Source organism: Dermacentor andersoni, chromosome 3 (assembly GCF_023375885.2).
Source record: "Dermacentor andersoni chromosome 3, qqDerAnde1_hic_scaffold, whole genome shotgun sequence".
NCBI lineage: Eukaryota > Metazoa > Arthropoda > Arachnida > Ixodida > Ixodidae > Dermacentor > Dermacentor andersoni.
Window position 1 is genome coordinate 73,541,541 of NC_092816.1, and position 21,616 is coordinate 73,563,156.

General features: G+C 47.7%; 1 protein-coding gene across 1 annotated transcript in view; it reads left to right on the forward strand.

Annotated features, from left to right (window-relative positions):
* Window positions 1-343: 343 nt before the first annotated feature.
* The window catches only part of LOC126545284 (uncharacterized), a 29,927-nt gene continuing 8,654 nt past the window's right edge, over window positions 344-21,616 (forward strand). Inside the window, exons 1-7 of the mRNA XM_050193085.3 lie at window positions 344-689; window positions 8,873-8,970; window positions 9,937-10,109; window positions 11,586-11,773; window positions 12,377-12,533; window positions 19,468-19,616; window positions 20,959-21,101. Of these exons, the coding sequence (XP_050049042.2) occupies window positions 437-689; window positions 8,873-8,970; window positions 9,937-10,109; window positions 11,586-11,773; window positions 12,377-12,533; window positions 19,468-19,616; window positions 20,959-21,101 (1,161 nt within the window). The 5' untranslated portion in view covers window positions 344-436. The remainder of the gene's footprint in view (window positions 690-8,872; window positions 8,971-9,936; window positions 10,110-11,585; window positions 11,774-12,376; window positions 12,534-19,467; window positions 19,617-20,958; window positions 21,102-21,616) is intronic.

Sequence of the window (21,616 nt, forward strand, 5' to 3'; positions counted from 1 at the left end):
ACTTTTCGGCTGCGCCGGGCTGCGTCTACGCCGGAACGTGAGCCTCGTCATGCGGTGCGCGAATAACCGAAACTATGGACTTGGTTTCAACGCCGAGATCCCACGGGGTTGTTTCAGCAGCAGTGCATTTCAAAGAAAACCGCCACCGAGTCCGCGGGCTGAGATGTCCCCTATCCTTAACCTCTAACTACCATTACATTTCTGTTACTGAAAGACAGGCGTGCAAATACGGACATAAGTAGGCACCAACAGGACGACACGAACGTTGTTTCTAAGAAAAGTGATTATAAGCAGAACGTTTGCTTTCCTTACCGTTCGCAGGGACTTTCCTGACGGGAGGAGTACTCCGGCCAGACTCATGCTGCCGAGATAAGCACTTCGGCAACGAGCTTGCCGACAGCAGCGTTGCCTCCAGAGAGACCCGGCACCTCGGGCGATGGCGTCGCCACGGCTACACTGTGGAAGGCAGCCCGTTGCCGGGCTGCGCATTGCCGTGCATTGGTTCGGAGCGGCGGTGCTGCTGTCGTGCCTGGCCTCGGGCGCGTTGGGCGCCCCGTACGGACGAAGCCAGTGGCTGCGGGTGCCGTTCAAGTACCACGACTACGAGGCCATGACGGGAGTGCTCATCAACGCGACGAACGTCAGGCCGGACCTGGCGGCGCTCTACTCCGTCGGACAGTCGAGACAAGGTACGCCGCGAAGAAGCGACGGTGCATACAGCGCCGGAATACGGAGACGCGGTATTCCAAAATGTTATCGCTCGTTCGCGTTGGCCCTTCCGAGGAAGTAATTTTGAAAATAATTCGAGGCAACGCGCGATATTGTATGCAAGGGGTCTGATAGGCTTTCGACAAATCCTGAGCACTTCGCGAGCCCTGACGTCACGCAGGCGAAGGCTGGCAACCATGTACACATTTCATTGGGCGGACGCGAGCCTCGCCTTCAATTTCGTTTTGTTTCTTAGGCACAAACTTTAACTGAAGTGCCGCCCTTGTGTACATCGGGTGTGCGATGGAATTCGATGCGTGTCCCTGTGTCTGAATCTTCTGAACTTTTGCATATTCTTTCCCGAAGAAAAACAAAACATTTGGATTGCATTTAAATGTTAGAGCGTCCAGAAACATAACGCTTAGGGCAGCTCGAATTAGTTTTGGAACGCTTGCCACTCCCTCACAAAATTTGCAGGCGTTTTACGAAAAATCGTAACGGCTGTACGAGTACCCCTAATACCCACCCATTTCTTACAGCATGTCACTAGAATTGAAGGTGGAGCACCTTGCATCTTACGCTAACCTGTTAAACGGTTGTTAATGCAGATATGACCACTTTAGTTTGTTCACTTTAATAAAAGCCGACGCCCAAGTTATTTCTTTCCACCTCAAAATACGTTTGCAGATGTTTGCAGATATGGCCGGTGTAATGGGACGATTCCAGTCATTATTTCTTACTTATCCACTACTCACGACCGGCCGATCCTACTCACAAAGTGGGTGGAGCACAGGTCGGACCAGTGGATAAGCGCAAAAAGGAAGATAATTGGAATGACATCGTAACATTAACCCGACCTTGTTTAGTATGACAGTAGTAGCTTTCCACACCCACATCTTGTACCACTGTACATAACGTCACCATCTGACTTTCTCTCGCTTAAGCTTTCCAATATAATTTAGGAGCCGAAAGCCGATGCGTCGCATAATCGCGACAACGGGAAACAGACTTCGAGCCGCAGAAGCGAATCGCGCCAGTAAAAGGAGAGAGAGAGAGAGAGAGAGAGAGAGAGAATAATGCAGAGAAAGGCAGGGAGGTTAACCAGATATACAATATTCCGCAAGCAGGCCTCCCCGTAAATTTAGCTCGCCCTACCAAAATGGCGTTGTTCCCGCTAGTGAAAACCATTAAAGCCGAGAAAGCCGTTCCGAAAGCATGGTGGTGCAGGGTACCTAGGGCGGCAGGAATGATGCCACTAGCCTGCAACGTTGACGCCTTCATTACGATTGCAGCCCGAGGTCCGCAATCTTGGTTGAGTCAAAGTAGGTGTGGGGAAGAACGCACTTGCAGGTTTTTCGTATAATCTGCTGCTCTAGGCGGCAACCTGAAAGCGTTAACAATTGTAGCCCTAGGCCCGCCATCTTGGTTAAGCCCACTTGGCGGTTTTGCGAACCGCCTATAGCAACGTGTAAGCGAGAACGACTGTTTGTTCTTGTTCGCAAATATTCTTCGTGTTTGATTTCGATTGACCACGTGGTACAATATGTTGCGTGCGTACAGCGAATCAATAATAGGGGCGCACTTAAATTCAGCGCGATGGGCTGTCAAGACGAACGTTTCCTATTTGAACTGGGGATAGATGATGAAACGGCTAATATGGGAGTGATGAATTGTAAGCAACAAGTATACACGAGGGAAACTACGAAAGAACGTAGTACAAGCACTGTCAATCAACTCAATGTTCTTTAGAAAAAGAAACATGTGCCAATATGAATGCAACAAATAAAGAAGTATCCTCAAGTGCATATGAACATGAAAATCACGGGCCATGTATAAAATCCATGTCTTTCCTTGACAGCATTACCGAAGTCTGACTGACGTACATGCCCTCTCGTTTTACAATGTGAAACGTTTCAGCTTTCCTACGCGTGGGTTGATAGGGTTGTCTCGTGATTACAGATGTGCTGTCGAGAGACGGCACTGACCATTGTGGCGACAGTGACTCGACGGATGAGAACCCCGTACATTTCTCAAAGAACTAATGTGATTTCTTTACCTACTGACAAGTTTGACTGTGCATGGTTGACTTGCATGCCCATATTTTAGACCTGTTATTCACAGCTGCACACAAAGTGCCAAGCCTTTTGCCTACAAAAAAAAAGAAAGTCATGGTCACTGCTATGCAACTTTCTTAGAACGGTGCGAGATGCCGTAGAGCCACTGAATACGGACGAACATTTTTGGGGGCGCTAGTAGTCGACGCGCAAGTTTCACAGATCAAGCTCTTCAATTTCTTAACCAGCCTTTCTTAAGCATTTGCTGAACCTGTGACGACGAAGCCAGCACAGTTCAGGCTACCCATCGGTTTACAGAAACTCTCCTGTGCCGCATGTAAGCCGGACGAAGAGGCAAGCGCGTTATCCACTAATTCGCAGTGTGTTGAGTTATAATTTAACAGAGTTCTAGCATTTGTACGTGCATATATCCAATGTATGTGTCCCGGCTGAAAGCGCAATATCAAGTAAACTGAAGCTCATAATTTGCAGGCACTTCAAAAGTGAACGCAATTCCTTGACCCTATACCTTGAATAAATTTAGCGCATCTGAATGAAGCAAGTGTTAACAGTACCTAGCAAGAGCATTAGCTAGCAATATCTGCAGCATTTGACGCTGTAAAACGTAAGGGCTTACGCATTACTCAGACTTCGTTAGTGCTGTCTGGAGAAGAAATGGCTTTGGTCGATTGATAACGATTGTTAAAGCGAAGCTTTCTTTGCCCACTTCCCTAGGGTTTGGTGTGGGTAGTCAGTCGGTGGTTTTCGGTCGTCGGTTGCCCGTATGAGAGGTGCGCGAGCCAGGCCACAGCAAACCGTCTTACGTTGTCTGGACAAAGCCTTACAAAACCGTACCAGTGAGCGCACCTTTGTTTTGCGAAATAAAACAATAAACCATGTCATAAAATCTTTACATACATTGTCAGGTGACAGGATAGCCATCTTTAAAACACGCAGACCTCTTAACGTAATAGCGCATCATAATGAAACGGCTTCTTTGATTCTCTTGTGTTTTGGGGTCTCGAACCGTTAGGGATGTGCAACTGGACACGTACCATGGCGTACGGGTTCATTCATGTCTAATCCAACGGAATGTGTACGCGCTACTGTAACACAAGTGGAATGGAATCCTGAAGAGTTGATATGCGTCGCACTTCTCAATTCGTACACCTCTTGCGTAACCATCTTCCTTCGAGAAGCATCACACATTGCTTTCGTCATCGCGACATCGTTGCGTCATCCTGTGCCTAGTTCGGTGTTCTTCGTTCGTTTTGCGGACAAAATACACCAGTTGTCTTCGTTCGTTAGCTCGCTCCTTACATACAGGGTTCTCTAACTGTTGCGCGCTGTATAGCGGAAGGTTGAAATTTTTATAGTGCAACAACAACCTCAACCCATATATGGATACAATCCACTGTCACTAAAAGTACTCGTAAGAGCGAATTCCAAAAAGGCGGGGGGTCAACGGCAAAGGTTACTTACGAACGAAAATGTTTGTGGAGGCGGCGCGTCGTGCTTATGTCCTTCTTTCTGGTCCCGATTACAAGACGTTTACACGGATTCGAAGGAGGCGACCACTCACTTTAAATACTTCTGCCTGTTGTTGGCTCACTTAAATTGCCTCGGGCAGTGTTGCACGTGACCTGAATGGCTCGCGCGCCCTTTCCGTTGCATTGCAACTAGGTTGTGTAACGGAATATAGCCCGTCATCGCCGTTTATATCACAAGGTTTCCTACAATAATTAATCATTGTATAAAACTCTACAGTTTACATATGACTGCGAGTCACTTCTGTCGAAATCCCGTAAACGCGACTTGTATGCCCATGAAGTTTTGTATCGTGATAGCGTGCACCTCGGTCTTAGTGCAGTTCTTGAACATGCAGCGCTCCACAATTGCGACAAGAAAATGTGAAACTTTTTATTATTAAATTACGGATTTTCATTTTTCGATAAAAACCGTATATGTCCGGAACAAGAAGTTACATTATCGTTTAAGACAGCGAAAAAATTTTAAAGCGTAAGAAAAATTAACTTTACGGAAATTTAATGCTAGCCAGAGCAACAATAAATATTGTGCTAGGGGGGATGAACGTTGCACTTAGTAAATTGCTCGACAACTTTCAATTTCAATAAATACCTCAGCCTAGTGCTCAAGGAAAGTAATAAAGTGGAGAGCTTTCTTCGACGTAAGCGGTACGTGGCAGTATATACGACGAAAGTATTGCCGATGCGTCCATTCCATTTCTGCGGTCCGAATTCATAGGGCTGTTCCCTTGCCTTGACCACCATATTCGATGTCTTTCACAATAATTATACGGCGAATCTTTCTTTGGCTACCGTGCACGTTGGGCGCTGGCCGGGTGCCTGGCTGAGGATGAGGGCAGCACGGGAGAGCTAGTTGTGGGTCGCGTTCTCCGCTCAACGTCAACTATGAGACCACGTGGTGATGCGCGACAGATTTGTGGCGTCTGAAGATGCTGTGTTCAGTGGCAGCCATGGCGGTTTCGTGGTGCCGCCGTGTAAATACGCAGTTTTGCATTGCCAGCTCACCACACTTTCGCTTAAGCCGCCTCTCACAGTGGGTGGGACGTGGACAGATTTAAAGCGAATGGTCCGAGGAGCATATATGTGGCATCCATGATGTGAGCGAGTTGAGGAGGGGGTGGCCAGGTGCGCAACCATTGTCGTGTCATCGTCTTCACGCTGTCATCATCGTGCCTCGTTATAATTCTATCACCGCGACACCGCCTTCGTCAAGCTGTCATGCCTACTAAAACAAGTGGACGATGACTTTCACCACCATCATCAAAAGAGCGCTATAGCGTTACGTGCGCAGTAAACTTCTGAAGTATTGCTAGTGCGTCCATTTGGTTTATCCGGTCTGCGTAGGGGCTATTCATTTGCTTTGGCAGGCATTTTCGACTGTGTTTGCACGATTTTCTTTGTAATATTCATCCCCCATTTCGTTTGACACTATTTACGCTCCTCGTCAATGCATTGTTCAGTGGATTTGGCGCAACTCGAACGCAGCCACGACGCGCGCCGTGTGGCCGATCCCAGTGATAGTAGTGAACCGTTAGAAAATACGCACATTGGAATGTAGAACGTCGACTACTCGCGCCATCTATCGGCGGCTGGCGTGACGTAATCGCTCTAAGGACTCTTTTTATTCTTCTTCTTTCTTTTAATCAATGGACATACATTCATCCATACTACGTGTCGTACATACCAATGGACATACACTGGCATAAGCTGTAGGACTCGCTATGTGCCAACTCTTCTTTTATATCGGAAAATCTGCTGGGTTGCACGGGCCCTTATATGTTTACCAACTGGAGATATTCTCACGTTGTATACAGTGACGGTTAAGAATCAAACAATGGAGAAACTACGTTGTGAATTCAACTGTTTATTTGGCGAATAAATACTCTAGTTCTGAACCCAAAGTTTTAGTACTGTTCGATCCTTCACCGTCACAACACCGTGACATCTGGTAGAAATGCTGGGTAGTCGCGGAAATTCGAGAATGCACAGCAGTGTTCGCGATTCTTGCGCAATCCGATCAAGACAGGCTTACTTTACTATAAAATTCGTGACAACGCTAACAAAACTTCGAACGTTGCAAGAGCGTCTTGCGTCGAGCAACGATTTGATAGCAGATATGACGTGGTGAAAAATTAAAAAAAATATCGGACCATTACATTGCAAAATAATTTACACCATTAAAAGTGAGAAAGGGGGTAAATGTGTCTATAACTCACAGCCTTAGGGTGTCAGTTATATAAATCACACCCTAAAAGTGTGAGTTATAGACACATTTACACCCTTTTTCACTTTTAAGGATGTAAAGTATTTTACAGTGTATGATACTCCCTAATGCTAAATTGGAGCGCAGCTCTATACATGTTTTCATTTCGGGATATACTGAGGAAAAGAATTTGAGAGACTTGTCGGCGATGCCAATGATAATTCCTACTATGATCCCCTGGTTACGTACCCCCCGAGTAAATTATTTAAATTAAATTATGGAGTTTTACGTGCCAAAACCATGGTCTGATTATGCGGCATGCCGTAATGAGGCACTCCAGAAATTTGGACCACCTGGGGTTCATTAACGTGCACCTAACTCTAAGTACGAGGGCGTTTTCGCATTTCAGCCCCGTCGAAATGTGGCCGCCGTGCACGGGACTCGATGCCGCGACCTCGTGCTTAGTAGCCCAACAGCATAGCCACTAAGCTATAGTCTAGTGCGCCACGTCGAGTAAATTAAGCTATAGACTAAGCAACCACGGTGAGTAAATTATTTTGAAGATGTTTACGTGTGGATGTTAGTGTACTGCTGCGTTACCAACCCTGGCGTGCGTGCACTTTTCATCGGATTGCTACGTTACAGTTCTCCCGTGCTTGCTAAAACATGCAAGTCAAATCTTCGAGAACTACAGAGCGTGCAAGCACAGGCACTACGTGTTTGCCTAGGACTTCCGCGGAGCGCCTCAACAGCAGGAACCATCATAATGGCTCGAGACCATCCGATCGCGACTTACATTAGCATCGACACGCTTAGGGCCCATGTTCGTCATGTTTCACGCATGCAATCAAGCTCTCTTGCCTGCCTGCCAGAACGACGACCACAGGCGTCCTTCTCCAACGAGGTCAGCATCCATCGTGCCTGTCTACCATCGGGCTTCACACCCTCAGCACGTTCAACCTCAGCTTTGTGGTGTTTAGAACAACCTCAAGTGCGTCTCACGGTTCCAGGGATAAGGAAGAAGACCGACCTGCCTACCTTGGCCCTGAAGCAAGCAGCTCTGGATTGTTTGAACACTTTCTACTTTGACCGAGTCCACATATATACGGATGGCTCTTCCACTCAGACCAGCTCCACCGGCGCAGTGGTTATACCATCACGATCAATTAGCGTCCGATACAAGATTTCTCATATGACAACATCGACCGCATCGGAGCTTGTTGCCCTCCGAGGTGCCGTTGATTACATTAACAACCAACCCGCTAATCGGTGGGCAATATTCTGCGATTCGAAGGCGGCCTTACAATGTCTTCTGTCATCTCTTCGTCGCGGGTCGTGTGAACAACTAGTGTCGGAGATACGAGAAATGCACCATCGTATGATAGCGAAAGGACACGACGTCGTGTTTCAGTGGCTGCCTGGCCATTGCGGTATCTCCGGCAACGACCTCGCTGACGAAGCTGCTAGGAAAGCACACGAAGGAGCAACCCTTGTTTCTGTACCTTTATCGCGGACCGACGCAGCCCAACACCTAAGCAAGGTAGCACACAGTATGACATTAGAGAAGTGGCACACACCTGAATTCACCCAAGAACGATTGCATTCCCTCGACCCCTCTATGCGACTGCGGCTGTTACCAGGGCTTCTGCGAAATGAAGAAACAATGCTGTGCCGCTTACGCTTGGGCGTCGCATTCACCAATGCATATACGGTTTTGATTGGAATGACTGATAGCGCCAACTGTAATGCCTGCGGTGCCGAGGAAACTATAGAACATCTACTGTGCTACTGCCCATCTTTTCAAAACGAAAGACATGACCACTGCACAGCTCTCAATCAGCTAGATAGAACACCGTTCACCTTGAAGAAGATCTTGGGACCATGGCCTCGCATATCGCAGCTACAAAAGGCCACAAAAGCTCTGCTGCGATATTTGAAGGCTACTGGTTTGAGTCAGCGTTTGTGATCCGAACTGAGTGACCGAACGATATACCCAGTAGACTTTCTCTTCTTCTTTTAATCTTTCCGTCCCCTTTTCCCTTTCCCCAGTGTAGGGTAGCCAACCGGGCTCAGTCCTGGTTAACCTCCCTACCTTTCCTTTATCATTTGCTCTCTCTCTCTCTCTCTGGCGTGCGTGCACCGTACATGCGTGACGTGGTATAGTTCACTCGTGGCGGTAAAAAGTAGTACTAGAATAATCTAGGCGCACTCATAGCCCGTATATTTATACGCACTCGATCGTTCAAGCCATTTTGCACTGTTACTGTTGCACTATTACACCATGCTATTGTTGCACTATCACTTATGAAGTCCCTGAAGTAACCTTTTCACCGGCCTTTTTTGTCCTTATATTATTGCAGGTCGAGAGCTCTGGGTTCTCCTGCTGTCGTCGCGTTCAACGAATAACAAACTATTGAAGCCGTCCATGAAATACGTCGCGAACATGCACGGGAACGAGGTACGTAGTGCGAATGATTCCCACTTTTATAATCGTGAGAGACACAATAAATGGCTTTAGTGCTTTTGGCGCACGCAAGTGCGAAGGCCAGGCACTTCTTCAACTTTGTAGTTCCCTTTCTCGCATGAATCTGGCATTTCGCACCAATAACATGGGATAACGGTAACCCCTGTGCATACTGGCAATCTAGTGTCATTGGCGCACACAATGACATTTAATTGTATTATGCTACTGGATTTCTTCCAATGTGATCGCGAATCCTGGCAAGGGTACATCAACATTGTAATTGGACTCCACCTTATGAAGAAAAGGAAATACAATGGTTCACAAATGGGAAAGCTTTAGAGGTGCCCCACATAAAAACAATATCTGTGTCGATGACGACTACAACAATATGACGGTTGCAAGAAATGCAGGACGAAGGCCCCCCTCACAGCTATTGTTGAAAAATGATCGAGTACACCATATTAAAAAAAAGAGAAGATGTAGGAGCAAAGTGCATCTTATTGCATCAGCATAATTTCATGACCCTTATTTCGTGTTTTACGCTGTGACAAAGCAATAAACACGTCTCATCGCCTAGATTATTCATGATTTCTTTCACTTCAAGCAGGCTCACTTCTTAGGTTTTTGGTCATGTCACCACGCTATATTTAAAAATCCCCACCGGTCAGCGAGAAATTGGGATATTTAGAAAGATGTCAATTGCTAACGTGCAGCAAGTAAAAGAATGATTTGTAGAGAACGTTTCGCACTTCTTGGATGAAACATTCCGAACATACAGACAAACATATAAACCGATATATTTGCGCCAAACGTGAACTTGATCTACATGGTGAGAATCCTCTCGTGATGAGAAGGTTTCGAACGAGCTTACAAATTTTACCGCAAAACCTCTGCCGCCTGGTCGTTAAACTCAGCGCGCGTTCTCTCTATCTCTCTTTTTTTCTGTACGCACGCATGCAGGTCGTGGGCAAGGAACTGATGCTTCACCTGATAGAGCACCTGATCACTGGGTACGACACTGACCCGCGCATCCGATGGCTGCTGGACAACACAAACATCCACATCATGCCCAGTATGAACCCCGACGGCATGTCCATTTCCAGGGAAGGACAGTGCGCCGGCCTTCGTGGACGGTACGTTGCTACTGGCAGGGGTATATACATACATGCACCTACAATAACAAGAAACCATACAGAGACCAACTGCTCACGGTTCTCCATATTCACAGTTGAGGGAAAGAAGTAAAGCTAACGTCTTGGCAACGCCCCCACCCTTTGCCTCTCGTTCCCTTGGTGCTTTCACAGGATGACGTCAGCGACACACTAGCAAGCTGCAAAGCTTCCGAGCATCTCAAATGCATGCAATTGAGATAATTTGATCTAGAATAAATGAGAAACTGCAGTGTATTATTCAAGACCACTGTAAATCTTCCGATGCACCTGATCATCTTCCAAATTATATTTGTTCCATATTAATATGCGTTCTACTTGAAGCTTGCCTCTACGAGCTAAATATATGTCATCTTTAGCGGAATTAGGAAAAGGGGTGTGCATTGCTGCACAGCGGCTCTTCCCATGGTGCGCGCATCTATGCAGGAATACACAAAGAGGAATTTCCGTGCGCTGTCAGGGAAATTATTCTTAGGCGGCGACACTGCAACCATATATGAGCAAAGGGGTGCGCACATGACATCAAGGAAAAAGGCATCACGCCGCGCTTTTGCACAAACATTCACGATTACACACGGCCCAACTTGGCCGACTAGATCAATTTCTTTTTTTTTTTTTGTGCATCTCACCTACACGAAGTCCCCGTCATAATAGAACTTCTTTATTTTTCTTGTTCTTTGCAGGAATAATCGTATATTTTAGAGCGCAGCTCTTACACGCCCGTTCCTGCGGCGAGAGTCAGCGTTCCCAGAGTAACCGAACGAACGAGCACATGCAGCGCAAGATGAGAGCGTACGCGGTGCGTCGCGGGGGATGAAAAAATGGCGAGAAATAAGAGGCGCGAGGAGAAAAGCGGAGAGGAGGGTGCAGCGAAACCATGAGGTGGAAAGCGGAGGAGGGTCTGGCAAAAGCGTGAGAAGAGGAGCGTAGTGCCACGCACGAGGGGCTTTCCGACGATGGCTACGAGATGGCGCCAGAGTAGCACGCGTCGCGCGTCGTCTGGGTTCATCCGCGGCGGCGTCTGTGAATCGCGCCCACGCGTCGCCCACGCGCTGGCCCTCGCGATTTCCAGATTAGCGAGGCAGTCGCGCCACATTTCGCTCCGTTGGCAACATGCAGCACGAGACTGATTGTACGCGCCATATCGCGAAAAAAAAAAAAAAACACGTACAGAGCTGCGCTCAAATTTCGCATTAAGGAGTACCGTAATCGTCGGGGAATCTTTATCATCGCTATAGGCTGGATACTGGAGGAAGCCTGTATGCATGCACTGTAACCTTGGCGGAGTCAGTGAATGGTATAGGACGCCTTGCGTCTTCCGCAAATCAGGCTCAAAAGGCGTGGTTACGCAAAGCGAAGTGCAGTATCGTGCAAACAGCTGCGTTAAACCGCTCTACCATGACGAACACCAAACTCATTGGCAACTTCTTCACGGAGCAGGTACAACAGTGCCGGCGTGGACCTGAATCGCAACTTCCCGGACCCGAGTCACACCGTGCGAAACGTGGAGGAACCGGAGACGGCAGCGGTGCGCAAGTGGATTGACACCATCCCGTTCGTGCTCTCGGGCAACTTGCACGGAGGGGCCATGCTTGTGCGGTACCCGTACGACGACACGTACGGACAGAGTGAGTGGGCTTCGGACGCCAGACGTTCAAATTGAAACTCTGTCGGGTTATTACTACTTATGAACGCTGTTAGGAAGAAATAGAACATAGAAAGAAGGAAAGAAAAAAATAATAATTAAAGGAAAACTGACAGAACACTTACAACTAAACAAGGGCAAGAAGTAAAGTACAGCTGCGGGAACGAAAAAAAGTGCTGCAGGTTGCACAATCAAAAGAGTTACAAAAAACTGAAGAAGAATGTCCTAGGTCTCGTCACTCGCAAGCAAAGGTATGCCGGTATGCCGACCTTAGGCACATCGAAACAAATACGCAAAGGCTCGTCTGCTATGTATTGTCTTCTCCCATTTTCGCCCCTTCTCTTAAAGGTCCTTAAGGGTAAAAATTGGTCTATAATTCATACCCTTCCATCCTTACACCTATGAGCGGGTAAGGGTGCGAGTTATACACATTAAAGGACCCTTAAGAGTGCAAATTGTTTTATAGCAGGCCTTTTGTGCCTGATATTGTGAAATAAAAAGTGGCGTCATTATAATGCCGCTTTGGAATCGTCAAGCCTGCGGACATGATTAATCTGCTGCCTGTTTGATCCCTTTCGCTCGTCAGACACGGTGGAGTCGAGGACGCCCGACGACGACGTGTTCCAGCACTTGGCGCGCACCTACTCTCTGAACCACCCGACCATGCGCCGGTTCTCGTGCGAGCGGCAGACCTACCACGACGGCATCGTCAACGGGGCCAAGTGGTACCCGTTCAAGGGCGAGTATATGCGATGTGCCAGATCCTTCCCTTTATCTCATTATTAGTATTTTTTTCTGCTACCGCCTGTAAACACGAAATTTCTGAACAGCGCAGCATAGCTGGATGCTGGGAGAGAGAACCGAACCGGCACATTTTAATTTTCGCTCCGTTCACACTGTGCTATCGGATTGAGAGAGGCATACTTATAATGTGCCCCACAAAAGCGTCTTGTGAGGAGAAGGCAGGCGAAAGTCCGATATACATATCTGCGGCGTATGCGATCGACCTGGAAATATGCCTTTAATAAAAGCACGGAATGTTAGCCTGGAATAGAACAGTGGTGGAACACACACACACACAAACACACACACACACACACACACACACACACAAACACACACACACACCCACACACACACACACACACACACACACACACACACACACACACACACACACACACACGTACGCACGCACGCACACACACACACACACACACACGCACACACGCACACACACACACACACACACACACACACGCACGCACGCGCGCACACACACACGCACATACACACATACACATGCGCACGCACGCACGCACCCACACATAAAATAACTTGCTGCAAGTCCTGTAACTGTAATTTGCCTTTAATGTAGTTCGTTTACGCCCCGTTGAGCCTGACGTGGCGAAGGCATGATTGGTTTTGTATATACTCAGAGCTCGCGGGGCATGCTGAATTCGCAAGGTGGGTCAATTTTGTAAACGAACTGAAAAATGTGCATTCGTAAGCATTTTACTCCAATGCAAAATGCGCTTTTGAGTATAGGAGGCCATATACTTGGGTTAAAATTCTCAGCCTTTTTGCAATTCCCGCATTATGACACCTTTTGTAGGCGTCTTTACTTGGCAACTGTGTCATGTAGTCAACGTCCTGGACAAGAAGTTCGGTACGAATATTGTTTCCATATCTACATGATGCATGGCTGCGCACTTTCGTTATCGCATGCCTTGCAGCACGTTGTTCTTATTAAAAACGGAGGAATTAATATAGGCTGCAGCTACTGTTAACGTACAGCCGTGTTTCACCTTGAGGAGCAGCTGTGCTGCTTTGGCCTCTAGACTTCAACTTTGTTTGAGCTGAACTGTTTTTCGACTATGTGCAGGGCTGTGTCGGTGATGGATTGAGCTTACTAATTACTTATTATGCATTCAATAACAAAAATTCAGTAAACCTGCATGGACAGTGTGTCCCATATATTCACAGTTCCCTTGTCAGATTGCGTAGTTTTTGTAATATTTAGTCACAAAGCCAAATGAATGGTAGAGAGAGAGAGAGAGAAGAATACAGGAAGGCAGGGATGTTAACCAGTCAATAGTCTGGTTGGCTACCCTACACTGGGGGAAGGGAGAAGGGGAAGAGAAAGAAGGGAGAGAGAAGGTGTAGGTACGTGTACGGACAGCACTTCAGTTAAAGTCGCTCGAGCAAACCAGAAGTTCTGAGAAAACACAAAAGTGCCTTCACTGCCTTCTGAGCCGATGATCGGTTGGGACGGTGCTCTAATATTGTCTGTTCACTCAGAGGACGATCGTCTAGTTTCCTCAATGTGTCGGACAAATACTGTCTTTGTGCTTGAAATTGGGGACAATGGCACAATATGTGGTCAATGTTCTCCTCGCATGCGCAAACATCACATGCAGGACTATCAGCCATTCCAATTAGTGCTGAGTAGGCATTCGTGAAGGCCACTCCAAGCCATAACCGACACAGAAGAGACGCTTCACGCCGGTGCACACCGGCTGGAGGTCTGAGTTGAAGTGATGGGTTTAGTCGGTGCAGTCTTGTGCGCCTTGTATGTACGGTATTCCATTCTGCTAAGGAGATCGTGCGTGCCAGAATGCCAAGTTGTCTCGCGGCGTCGGTCCTTGAGAGCGGAATGGGGACGAAGCGGTCTTCTTGGCTTGACGTCCGAGCTGCCTTATCGGCGTCATCATTACCAATGATACCGCAATGACCTGGTATCCACTGAAAAGAGATATCATGGCCTTTTTCTCTTAAGTGATGGACACGTTCCGCGATTTCGCACGTGAGCTGATCGTGATTCCCATGTCGGAGAAATGAATGCACACATTGCAAGGCCGGCCTTGAATCGCAGAATACTGCCCATTTTCTCGGACTTTCAGTATTTATCACTTGAAGCGCCTCGCGGAGAGCCGCGAGCTCTGAAGCTGTAGACGTAGTGACATGGGAAGTCTTGAATCGCTTGGTTATTCTCATTGCTGGTATAACTACAGCGCCGCCGGAACTGGTTGATGTAGTTGATCCATCAGTGTAGACGTGTGTGCAGTCGCTGTATTTCTCGTACAACAGAAGTAAAGTTAGTTGCTTGAGCGCTGATGATGGCAAGTCCGACTTTTTCTGAAGTCCTGGGACTGTAAGGTTCACTTGAGTACGGCGCATACACCATGGAGGAATAGAAGGCCTTGCCGCAGGTGTGTAACCTGACCTGAAAGAGGCACGGTGCGCGAAGACAGTCGCACTGAATGTCGTGTGGGGCCTATCTACTGGGAGACTTGCTAGGTGGTGGGTAGGGGTCCGGGCGACGTGTCTTATGTGCACACGCAGTGTTTCAATGTTAATGTGCGTTCTAATAGTGAAATCTTGAGCGACTGCAATGACTTCAGTCGTTGACGCACTCCGCGGTAGACCGAGACATATCTTGAGTGCTTGGGCTTGGATGCTTTGGATTGTGTTCAGGTTAGTTCTGCAGGTGTTGGACATGACAGGTAGGCTGTACCGCAGGAATCCAATAAAGAGGACCCTGTACAGTTGCAGCATAGAGTGTATTGGCACTCCCCAGGTCTTTCCTGCAAGGAACTTAAACATATGGCAAATTCCTGTCAGGCGTTTTTTCACATAATTCACATGAGGGGTCCAGGAGCGATTTTTGTCAAGGACCACCCCCAAAAATCTGTGACTCGTGCTGTACGAGATGATGTGTCTGTCGACGGATATCACGTATGGAGACATTGATTTCCTGGTAAATGCCACCGCTGCGCACTTCTCGTATGATATACGAAGTCCTTGTTCTCGAAGATAGGATGATGTTAAAGTAGCTGACTTTTGAAGCCGCGCGCGAAGCTGCAGTCGCGTCACAGCCGACGTCCAAATGCAAATGTCGTCGGCATAGATGGAGAGCCTAACGGTACCTGGCAGGATGTCGGTGAGTCCAAGGAGTGTTAGACTGAAGAGCGTTGGGCTGAGTACTCCGCCCTGAGGCACCCCACGGTTACTGTAATGCCGGGAGGTCGGGCCATCCTCGGTAAGTACGAAAAAGGATCTCTCATGTAGATAGCTACTTATCCAAAAATATACTTTGCCGCCAAGTCCTACTGCCTCTAACGCGTTGAAAATCGCTTCGTGCGTTACGTTATCGTACGCTCCTTTAATATCCAGAAACAGGGCAGCAGATAATCTTTTGCAGGACTTCTGGTGCTCGACGTACGTCACCAAGTCGATAACGTTGTCTATGGAAGAACGGCCACGCCTGAAACCGGACACTGCATCTGGATATACCTGGTAATGTTCGAGGTACCATTCTAGCCGTGCTAGAACCATCCTCTCCATTAGTTTTCCGATGCAACTGGCAAGCGCAATTGGTCTGTATGATGCAATGTCTACAGGCGACTTGCCAGGCTTGAGCAGTGGAATTAGGCGACTGGACTTCCATTCTTGGGGAATCGTACCTGTCTGCCACGAGCTGTTGAACAGGAGCAGGAGCACTTTTCGAGCCTCATCGCCAAGATTACACAGGGCACGGTAGGTTATACCGTCGGGTCCTGGTGAAGATGAACGCTTGCACAAGGCCAATGGAGCTTCGAGCTCGTCCATGGAGAAAGGACTATCCATGCGGGAGTCGCGTGAAATCGGTGAGTGGCGGAGCGTCGTTGTTCCAGCGCAACTAGTTTCACCAGCAATCCTCCTGCAGAAAGCTTCCGCTACGTCAATCTCGCTGCATTGTTGGTGAAGGGCCAAAGACTTGAAAGGGTGGCGCTGCTGAGGGGTTCCACGGAGACCACGAACAGTTCTCCATATGTGAGACAATGGTTTTCGTGGATCCAAAGATTCGCAGAATGATTTCCATCTTTGTGATGCAAGTTTGTCCATGCGACGCTGAATTTTCTTTTGAGTTCTTCTGGCCAACCTCAAGTCATGTACAGACTTCGTGCGCCTGTACCTTCGCTCTGCACGACGACGAATTGCGCGAAGCTTCCCTAGCTCAATGTCGTATTCGGTGCGTGTAGACGTTCTCAGAAGCGAATGTTTCGTAGCCTCTAGGGCACCTTTTATGATGTCCTCTAGGCTAGTGGACAAGTCATCACGACAGCCGTCTTCGACAATTGACTTGAACATTGGCCAGTCGATACATTGTGTGACGGCGGCTAACCTGGAGTCCGTCAACCCTTCAACCCTAAGATAAGTGGGTAGGTGGTCACTTCCCCGCGTTTCAATATCCGGAAACCACCTGACTTTTCTAGTGAAGGAGCGTGAAACAAACGTCAGGTCCAGGCAGCTACAGTAGGCAGTTCCACGTAGAAAGGTGGGGCTTCCATCATTTAACAAGCACAGTTCTTGTTCGGAGGCAAACGACACTAATCTTCTGCCTCTCGAGTTTATCTTAGAACTTCCCCAGAGATGGTGGTGGGCATTAAAATCTCCAGTAATCACCAAAGGCTGCGGAGTCGCTGTGGTGATTCGCCGTAATCTCTCGCAGTCCAACCGACTTGAGGGCGATATGTAGGCTCCAATTAATGTGAAAGTGAGCTTGCCTTTCTTCACTGTCAGACAGACGTATTGGTTTTCTTGGTCAGGCGACACTGGGTGATGGCCATACGTAAGATCACGTCGCATGAATACGATGATCTTGCTGCATTCTCCGTGGGTGGCGGACATGAAACATTCATACCCGGACAGTCTGATGTTATCTGATAGGGGCTCGCAGATGACGATGACTGGGAACTTATTCGTGAACACAAACTGTCGAAAGTCCGACATGCGTGACTTCAATCCTCTGGCGTTCCACTGAAATATCGACGCGTTTCGGACTTCGTCACGAAACGACGGCTTCTGGAGAGCCATGATTTTAACCAAGAGCTGCAAGTACTGGACTCAAAGTGTCCAGCACCTGTAGTGCGCTTTGCGCAGACGAAGACTTCATGTTGGTAAGTATAACGCGAATGGCACTCATGAGCGACCGCAGAATGTTGATGACCTGGAGATCATCAGCCAGCGTCGCTTCAACAGTTGCAGAAGCCGTTGAAGTCGGTGCGTTTTGAGGTAACTTAGCAGGGAGTTGGGCCCTCGGTAGCTCAGGCCATTCTTCAGGACGGGCGAGCCTCTCCTCTTTGTTCGCTTTCCTTGTATCTGTCTTGGTGGCGCAGTGTGGAGATGCGGCAGCCCTTCTGACTGTAGCTGGCGTGTACCTATTTGCAGTAGCGGAATTTCTTGAACGTTTTCGTTGCCGATGCCGACGTCGCCGAACAGCGGTAGCAGCCTCTCGATGCGTTGAATTGTCGCGCACCATGCGTTTTAGAATCGTGAATTCCTTCCGCATCCGCGGGCAATCCTTTGATGAGGCCTTGTGAGGACCACTGCAGTTAGGGCACTTTAGAACATGTGCGCTGCAGGCGTCTTCTGAATGAGACTCAGAGCACCGCGGGCACACTACGCTGTTCACGCAGACACCCTTCACGTGGCCAATCTTGCAACACTTGAAACACTGGAGGGGCTTCGGTACGAAAGGTCGTACTGGATGGCGGACATGTCCTACTTTGACGTGGGAAGGAAGGCTGTCTCCTTCAAACAAAATCTTCACACAGCGTGTGTTTCCCAATCTGGAAATCCTTGTAATCAAATTGCCTTCTGTCGTTGGCTTTATCAGCGTTGGCAAGTCGTCATTAGGAATGGCAACGTCGACGTCATAAATGACGCCCGCAGTACCATCGCCGCCTGTAGGGATCATTGATCGCACCTTTACCTTGTCGATATCAGTTATATTACGTAGGTGTTGTAGGGCACTGCGATGTAGCACATCAACTGCCAGGACATTTTTTCGCGAGTTAATTCGCACGTCTTTAATTTCATTTGGTGCGATTCTCTCGAGTAAGGAAGAGAGGACCTGCCTGTTGAGGAGCCGCAAATTGGTCGCCGGGTCCACGGGCATAAAGAGCACAGTGTGCGGCCAGCGCAGCGGTGCACTCTTCACGGTAGAAGCACTTGGCGACGAAGATGCCTGCAGTAGTCTTCTTTTCGCTGATCTACTCATCACGACCTGGAAGTCATCGTCCGACGAGTCGTAGCTGTCCGAACATATCTCAGTGGCCTCGCTGTCTGTATCGCTTGACGCACTTCCACGTTTCCTGGACGCTAGCCGACCTGACGGCTGCACACCAGGAAAGTCCTCGGAGATTTCTTCATCCATTGCCGCAAGGAGGGAGCGGCAGCTCCCAGAAATGCAGGGAAACAAAGCGAAAAAGCGGAGACAAAAGCACAAGCGTTCTGTCAAGGAATCACTTCGTCTTCTACTCCGAATCCAATGAATGGTAATGAATGGTAATGGACAAAAGGAGGCAATACTAAAACGGAAGCCGAGGATAGCATGAAAAAAATTCTAAGCTTCATCTTTCTTCATCCTTCGTTGGCTTCTTTTGTGGTTGTTACTCAAAATCGAGCATTTATCCCCATTTTCTTACTTGTGCTAAGTCATGACTGGTAAACGGGCATTTCTACTTGTGTGTATTGTGTATTAAGCAGCTGAAAAAGAACATCAATAGCCTATGGGCTGTGCGGCGTCCTCAGCTTCCCGTCAAAGATTCGCTCTTTCTCTACTTGCCGAGGCAGGGTCTTCATTCACGGCATCTCGTTTACAAATCATTGGGGAAAAACGCACGCAGGTAGCATGCCGGACTACACGTACGTGCAAGCAGGCTGCATGGAAGTCACTCTCGAGCTCTCGTGCTGCAAGTACCCTCTGTCGTATCAATTACGACGTTTCTGGATGGACAATATGAAGCCCCTGATGAAGTTAATAGAGGAATCCCAGAGAGGTGAGAAACCATTTTTGTTTTATTTGCGTAGTTAGAATAAGAGAGTAAGCCAGATATCGACAACGGAAAGCAAGCGATTCATGTGCTTCACTGATCATGTTCAGTTTATGTTTCGTGTTCATTGAACACAAATAAACTTTGTAACAAAAGGCAGAGAGGAGCTATATTGGTTAACGCCCAATAGTAAACATTGCTGCGGAACTCGACACACAAGGTCAGATATCGACAGCAATCGCGCGATTTAAAGTCGAATGATTTCAAATTAAGTTATTTGAATATCATTTGAAACCAAACATTAACATAATGGGGCATGAATATGTGCTAGTTACGCAATGTTTCACTCTGCCACACCTGCACCTCTGCCACAGCTGCATCTGCCACAGCTGCGTTTTCTCGTGAGAATGCGCGGAATTAGCATCGTCGTAGAAATGACACCAGTGTACATCTTAGCGAATGGATGAGGTACAGCGCCACCGAATGGTCGGATATGGCACAGAGGACTGTCATATTCGTACTCCTTAAATAGACATTATTGACGCGACGGTGTGGCTGGCGAAGGTACGGAACACAGTTTTGAACGCGTCTGCAGCGAATGGCTGCAGACAAACCGCGAACGTATAGGACAACGCGTTAACGCGCACTTGGAAAGACAAGGGAGTTCGAGCATGACACACTGTTCTGTGAAATACGTAGACAAGATCTCCTGCTCTATATTGACTGTTCGAGTTTTTAGTGAAGGTCTAACCATTGCGGTCTTCTATCGTTGCCTTCCGGGATAAGGCAACGTCCAGCAGATAACGTCATAAATGAGCTGTGAAACCGAGCTCGCTAGCTAATCAGTTTTATGGGCACCAGTTTTGTCCCCCCGCTATGAGAAAGACAGGGGTTGCCTTTCTATATTTCTGAATGCCATCAGATTAATCAATGTATGGCAACAATGGCCGATGCTGCTTGATGGTGGCACCACGACGGCGCAGTGACTGCCACTGTTTTTTCTTGAGCTTACGCCTGCGTAACGGCAAGTAATATATTTCTTTCCTCTTCTCAGCATGTTCCGTATCGTAGGTGCCACCCCCACCACATCACATCACCACATCACCAGCAGGGCCGAAGAAAACTACCGTCGCAGGGAAATATCCAAACGCTGGAATGTCTTGGTTTCATTATTAATAAAATGGTGGCGATATGGCGTCCTCGGTATTGATGTTGCAACACAGCAAAAGTTTTTGTCGAAATTTACACGAGTCTCTGGGCAACTATTAGTATGACATGAATAAGATGTGCGGCACCTATGGGTTGCACATAAGCAACACTAACATTCTTTCTGTGTTCTACGGCTTAGGTCTGCGCGGAATCATCACCGATGAGGAAGGATACCCCGTGGCGAATGCAAGGCTCATGATCAAAGGGCGTTACATGCCGTTCAAAACAAGCCACAAGGGCGAGTACTGGAGGATCTTGCTCCCCGGGACGTATACGCTGATGGTGAGCGAGGCGGCCCAAATCTCAGATCTTGTTATTGAAATAATTAGCGAAATAATTATAAACATTTCGTTAATTGTGGCTGTACTTGGCTTCACTGCGACAATTAAACAGACCAGTTGTACTCGCTACCAAAATTCTCATGAAAACTAATGAAAGAGTCAACACGAACCTAATAATTCTGAGTGCGGTATGACAATGTTCCAACTGACGGCTAAAATAGCAAAATAGGTAATATTAGCAAGGCAGAAAGTTATATAACCTTTATTTCATTACTAAGGCAATATACAATGAATGAAAAGCAAATATAATGAATTAAAATTCAGCATAGGTCATGCATGAATCGAATGTTAACGAAGCGCATATGATTGAGTGAAACATAATTGGAAATGATGCGTCATGGCCTTATTTGTTACTTACGCTACATTTTGACCTCGCCACTGATTCACGTTCACGTTCACGCGAGGCAAGTAGAGTTTGAACTCCAGTAATAGAATGAGGTAGAGATGTAAACATGT